The sequence below is a fragment of the Etheostoma spectabile genome, chromosome 2 (assembly GCF_008692095.1).
Source record: "Etheostoma spectabile isolate EspeVRDwgs_2016 chromosome 2, UIUC_Espe_1.0, whole genome shotgun sequence".
In the NCBI taxonomy this organism is placed as follows: Eukaryota; Metazoa; Chordata; class Actinopteri; order Perciformes; family Percidae; genus Etheostoma; species Etheostoma spectabile.
Genome location: NC_045734.1, coordinates 4,532,609 through 4,539,148, shown reverse-complemented (window position 1 = coordinate 4,539,148; position 6,540 = coordinate 4,532,609). Strand labels below are relative to the sequence as shown.

The following is a 6,540-nucleotide window of genomic DNA, read 5'->3' as shown; positions in this document are numbered from 1 at the left end:
CCCCTCCAACCGGGAACTGAAGGCGTTATATTCATCTTTAAAGCCACCAGACTCCTTTTGACAAAAACTGTAATTTTGGCTTGCAGAACAACAGAGTTGTCTATTGCTAAGCAACACTAGCAAACTAAAATACTGCCCCCGTCCACAGCAGTACATCGTCTAGCTCCCGTGCCCGTTCTCCAAACTAGGGGTGTGCCGACCACCATCTACTGTAGCCAACACACTGACTATAGAGAAGTAGCTCATACAACCCCACTTCAAAAGATCCCAACCAACCCCTTTAAGGTCACTCCATTGCACACACAAGGAAAAAAAGAAAGAGTGTTGACATTAAATGTAAAGCAAAGCTTTTTTTTCTTTTTTTTAACTCTTGTACCTTTTTTGCTACATTCTAACAGCATGCTTTTACTTTCAGTGAATCATAAACAGGACAGTCAGGTCAGAAAAACCTAGTAAGTAAACATTTTATTGACCTAAAACATGCACATATGGCTGATGAAAAAAAAAAAAAAAAGTATCATTGTTTGTTGAAAAGAAACAAAAGGAATGTTGAAATTTATGGAACTACATCATACATGGCCAAATATTCAAATCCCTTTTGAGTTCTTCCGACTGCCATGAGACAAACAACGTGGTCTGCTGACAAACATCTGCTTGCGAGCATGGTAGTGCTTGGAATTGAGTAAATAGAAATGCTTCTCCTGTTGGAAAATACTTCTGGTTGGGTTTGGATTACGAGATCGGACCTTAACAAAGTGCATCAACAGTTGAATGTAATGTACCTGTGTTACCTGATGAGCGGTTGCTTATACTGGACACTTATACAGCAGTTATTAACATGACTGTTCAAAAGGCAAGGGTTAGCTTCTTTTTCTGCTTCTTCTTCTTCTTCTTCTTCTTCTTCTTCTTCTTCTTCTTCTTCTTCTTTACATCCAACTTGTGCAGCGATGAACACTGCCAACGCCTTTCAGCATTTTGTCTCTCGAGTGTTGTGGAGCCAAATCAATGTTGCTGGAACTACAGTATGGAAATGAAACAGACCCACTGCATATACAATACAAAACGATTACAATATCTTGTATAAAAGATAAGTTTATACATATGTATGCACACATGCTCACATTTGATACATACTGTACAGTTTGTATGTGTGCACTGTTCTAGTCTAACAAACACGCACACACACGCACACACGCATACACACACGCACGCACACACACACACACACACACATCCAAGTGTCTTTTTGGCTGCACTTTTCAGTCTTTCCTTCCAACAGATAACAGTAATCTGCCTCCTGTTTGTTCAGGAGGAAGAAGGCTTGAGCTCCTCCGTTTTTTTGTTTTGTAGTAAGAAATAAAGGGAGCAATTCAAACACTGTCCTCCCGGCTGCCCTGTACACACACGTTAGGTTGTCGGAGGCAAATCGCTTTTGTCGCCCCCCCTCGCCTCCTCTTTGCCAGCCCCGGAGCTCGTGCCGTTGACAGTCACCTTCCGAGCGTTGGCGCCCTGTTTGGAGGCGTGAGTGTGTCGCTGAGTGTTGCTGGCCACAGTGGTACCGTTGGAGCTTTGGATGGTGGGGGAGAAGTTGTGGGACGCGGCGCCGGACTGCGAGGAGGCTCGCGGCGGCTGGACTGCGGCGGGACTGTGGACTTTGTCGCTTTGGGAGTCGCTCTCCGATGTTGGGCTGGTGTTGACGCCGTCGGAGTGGCCCTGGGCGACAGACTGGGACGGCCTCCTGCGCTTCCGGGTGGGTTTGACCAGATACTGCAGGGGGATGGGTCCAGTCTGTATAGAGGTACACACATTGTTAGGACTGTGGATAGTTGTGTTATTCATCACAGGACTTCCGGTCTGTAATGTGTGATTTATGGACCTGCGGAGGCTCCATGCAGAGCTCTCACTGTAGCCTACGTAAGTGGCCTGAAGTCGATCTAAAAGCAGGGCGTGGTTAACCCTCTCCTTGATCACATGTTTATGGAGAAGGAGAACCAGGAAATGAGTCGGGGGGGGGGGGAATGCAACGCTACCAAGCCCCGGCAGAGCAACGTGCAGTTACATTTTTCGGGAGGTGCAAGTCAGGCTACGGCGTGGGATCTGTGTCTCAAAGGTTGAATGATAAGACTGGTTAAAAATGTTCTTATTGTTATAAATCCCATGAAAAAAACAGAACCATCAATGAATAGATGCTATTAACATGTCTGTGAAGTCAAAGCCTGATATATATACATCTTATTCCTCTGGGTCATAGAGCTCCACTGTTAGACTAAAACTGACAGAAACACATCAGTGAGCACACTTTTACATTAGGTGACAGGTGAATTACTGAGGTTTTTTTGTTTTTGTTTTTTTAAACCAAATACTTTTTGTGAAACAAGGTTTAAAAAAGTCCCATCCTAGTAAGATTGGGCCTGGGTTGAGAGCCACAGAGAGGGTTGGATGGAAAGGTTGGAGAGTATTTTAGTCTTTTCATGGGATTTGTTGACAATAAAAAAAAAACACAGAATATCACCAGCCTCATCCTTTAATATACCCTAGTCCAAATATCAGTTGTTTCTGTTGACCAAGGCTTATTATTTTTTTTTTTAAATCTGTTTATTAATCCTCAATGGGGAAATTACAATTTACACTCTGTGTCCATACTTGTTAGTAGTCACACACAGTCCTGAACTACACACACACACACGCTCAGGATCTATACATGCACTAATGGAGAGATGTCAGAGTGAGTGGGCTGCCAGCCGAACCAGCGCCCTGAGTGGGTGGGGGGTACGGTGCCTTGCTCAACAGCACCTGGCAGTGCCCAGGAGGTGAAGTGGCATCTCTCCAGCCACCAATCCACACTCCCTTCTTTTTGGTCCATACGGGGACTTGAACCAGTCACCCTCCGCTTCCCAACCCAACTCCCTACGGACTGAGCTACTGCCACCATTGACAAAGAGGGAGTTTGATTTTTAACAGGAAGTGCTCATTTCATGTCCCGAATAATAAAACGTCATAAATCAAAAATGCTATTAGATGGAGGACCCTGGGACAAAATCTTACCATATAGGGGTCTTTGGTCTAATGAAAAATTTGGGAACCACTGTTTTAGAGTATCTCCCTTTAAAACCAATGGTTGTGAGTCTTCCATTAATACTTATGTTCACCAGAACAGATCAAATGAACAGCTTCTCATTGGCGGATTTTTTTGGGGCTAAAAATTGTCGGCAGTAATGATTTTTAGTATGTGAAAGTCCTGGAAACACAGCGAAGAGGGGGAAATTAAATCACGCTGACTACATGAAACACAAGAATGATGATCGCAATTCCATGATCCGCAGTAAAAAAAAGGATAAAAGCTGCCACTCACTCGTCTCCACTCATAGAAGTAGGCAATATCCATTAGTGTGTAGTAGTCCTTCAAGGGCTCGTCTCCATACAACACCTCCACCTGTAACACACAGTCAAAAGCCACTTAACACAACGTGACCCGCATTAAACAGCCATCTGCCAGATCTCCCTTTAAAACATTTCTTTCTTTAGAGGTTAGATGTACTCTACTGCGACTTGTCCTAATGGGTGCTAATGCATGACTCAACTCAGCATGTAGCCAACCAGTGTGGGATTTTAGTATTTTTGGGCCGATTAAAAAAACAAAAACTCAACATAATGTAAAGCCTCCAATAAAATCATCATCAATAAAAGGAAGGTCTGTGGTCCCCGTTGTGTTCCCAGCGTGGCTCCGCAGGTCGTCGCTGCGCGTGGTTGTGCACCTTTGAACATCTGTAACTCGCCGTAAACTGTGCTTTTAATTCCACGATGTTTGGCTGAGAAGATTTGCCGAGCAGGTTCACCGCTACAAACATCTGTATGACTCTCCACGTACAGACCACTGGGAGTCAAACAACATTAAATACAGTACGTGTTCAGAGAACCAACACACTGGGAAAATAAGAGACATTTAGCCGGAGGGAGGGTAAAAACATGAGAGATCGCTTTGTCAAAGCTAAAAAAAAAAACGGCCTCATGGAAAGAGTGTTGGTAACATCGAGTGGCAGACAGTCAAGCTTTTTTTCACTGGCTGAACGATTTGGGGAAAAAAAATCTAATTGCGATTTTTCTGCCAGATATTGCACTTTTTTTTGGTTTGACTAAAGTTTAACATTCACTGTGCAACAGAAAAACATGTCATGGAGCATTATAACATGAGACACCATCAAAATGGCTCTATATTCTTATGTAAGGATGAGAACATGGATGGGAGTTTCCAGGAATAAGTGTTTTTCTTTAAATAAGCGTGAAACACAGAACATTAATCACCAAAGCTAATGTTATAATAAAAAAATTCCAAAAAAACATATCAGTACTTTCTACTATATCAGTACTATCTGATATGTCTCAGTTCAGCATATATATAATTATATAGCACATTCAACAGTCATGTTAAATAAAGTTATACAAAATAATGAAAAGTCCACTGAAAAGTCAATCTGTCATATGTAACATTATACCAGCATTTATCTTATGAAAAAACATAAATATAAATAATAAAAAAGGATTAAAAATTATTACACCAAACATTCAACTTAATACTCCCATTCAATCAATCGTGGTGTTCACGATGAGCCAATCGCAGCCACAGAGAGGGTCGGATGGAAAGGCTGGACAGTGTTTTGGTCTTTTCATGGGATTTGTTGACAATAACAAAAACACAGAATATCACCAGCCTCATCCTTTAACCCTCATGTTGTCCTCGGGTCAAATTGATCCATCTTCCTATATCAATCTTATTATTAATTCCCCAAAATAACATGATTTGATTCCACACAACACTCTTTGGGAAGTACAAATCTCTACTTTCATTCATTTCGGGGCGTCTTATTCAATTTTATAGCATTTGAAAAAAAAATTGAAGTGGTTTTGAAATGGTATTAAGTAAAAGTTGACTGTGACTGTCCATCAACATCCATTCCTTTAATTTTAGTCTAAATAATTCCTAATTTCTGCTTTTCTAATTCAAACAGTAGGTATAATTTCCTGTAAATGAGGTTTATTGACCATAAATTCCAAAAATAACTGTGAAACTAAAGTTAATAAGTTAGTGTTACGTATTGTTGAAAACGTCAAAAAAGTGACAAACATTGAAGAAGAAAAAATCTAAAAAAAAATGTAGGTAAGTAAGTTAAAAACATAGATCAAAAGCGTCAACAAAAGTGTTGATTTTCAATTTTGACGGCAAGCCAACCCAAGGGTGAATATACCCTAGTCCCAATGTAAAAAAATAGCTCAGGTCTATACTTATCTGGTGCGACCACAAGTTATCTTAGACTTAGACTTATTGGACTTAGACTTAGACTTCTCTTTACTAATCCTTTTGGGATGACTACTGCGAGGAAATTGAAAATTCCAGCAGCAGTTTTAGCAAGAAAGAAAAAAGAAAGAAAAAATAGATTAAAAAAAAAAAGACAGTGTAAAGACAACAAAATAACAATAAGAACAACAATAAGAACATTCGTCAAATAAACAAAGAAAAGACCATCAATTGTTATTAAAGTGTCAGAGTTGAGTCCAGTGTTAAAGTGATGAAGTGATAAATGATGATCTTGTATTCTCATGAGAACGCTCCCAGGTCAGAATAACAGGAGGTTAGTTATTCCCTCTTTCCAATGGGACCTGTAGTTAATGCTAGATGTTGTTAGAGACTCGGTCTCCAAGCATGGAGGATTATTTCTGGAACATGATAGCTGGAGTTTTCTGTCCATATTCTGTACGAGGGCTGCACGATATGAGGAAGACGTGCAATAATATTGCGCTAACATTCTTAATTGCGACAAATAAACCGATCTTAAAGTTTACTCAGCACTGCACTTCTGCTGCTTTCAGTGTTCTGCTAAAATACAACAAATGAGCTTGTTGAATTTAACAACAATTTAGAGTTTTTGTTTTTCTCGGTCAAAATTAAAAATGCTTTTTTCCATGTTTTTCCCCCCTTTTCCCAATGTTTGTCACTTTTCTTCTGCGCTTTTGACATTTTTGTTATGTTTTCCCTAACGTTTTTTTAAACCTTTTTCGTCATTTGCCGTCACTTTTTTTTTCAATGTTCTTTTTATCCATTTTTTTTTCCAAATGCGTCGCAGCGCCATGTTGTAACACTTGTCGAGAGGTGCACGTCAGGCTACGGCGTAGGGTCCGGCGTAGGTTCGGGTCTCCACGTACCCACAGAGATTTTAGGCAGAAGCATACATCACGCTTTAAAAAAGTGCTGCCGTGAGGGACTAAAAACTGAAAGATAAAAAAAAAAAAGAAAAACACACTATGATGCGCTGAAGACCCTGTTCAATCATTTATTCCTCCACACGCAAAATACAACTAGTAGGCCTACTGCAGTTAGCGAGTGTAAAGTGACTTTGTGGTGTGAATAAGTCGTGGGTGCGGTCAACAGAAAGTGTTCGCTAGAGCCCGACCGACTCGAATATTTGGTTATTTTAAAAATCCGATATATGTATATTTTTAAAATCCAGAAACGCGTCACAAAACATAAACAGATTTCCCTAACAT

The 6,540-nt window shown here is 40.5% G+C and overlaps 1 protein-coding gene across 1 annotated transcript in view; it reads right to left on the bottom strand.

Moving 5' to 3' along the window:
- Positions 1-446: 446 nt before the first annotated feature.
- LOC116694899 (polycomb complex protein BMI-1-A) overlaps positions 447-6,540 on the bottom strand; it is a 9,983-nt gene continuing 3,889 nt past the window's right edge. The window contains exons 8-9 of the mRNA XM_032524802.1: positions 3,353-3,433; positions 447-1,788 (exon numbers count right to left, since the gene is read on the bottom strand). Coding sequence (XP_032380693.1) covers positions 1,408-1,788; positions 3,353-3,433 — 462 coding nt within the window. The 3' untranslated portion in view covers positions 447-1,407. The remainder of the gene's footprint in view (positions 1,789-3,352; positions 3,434-6,540) is intronic.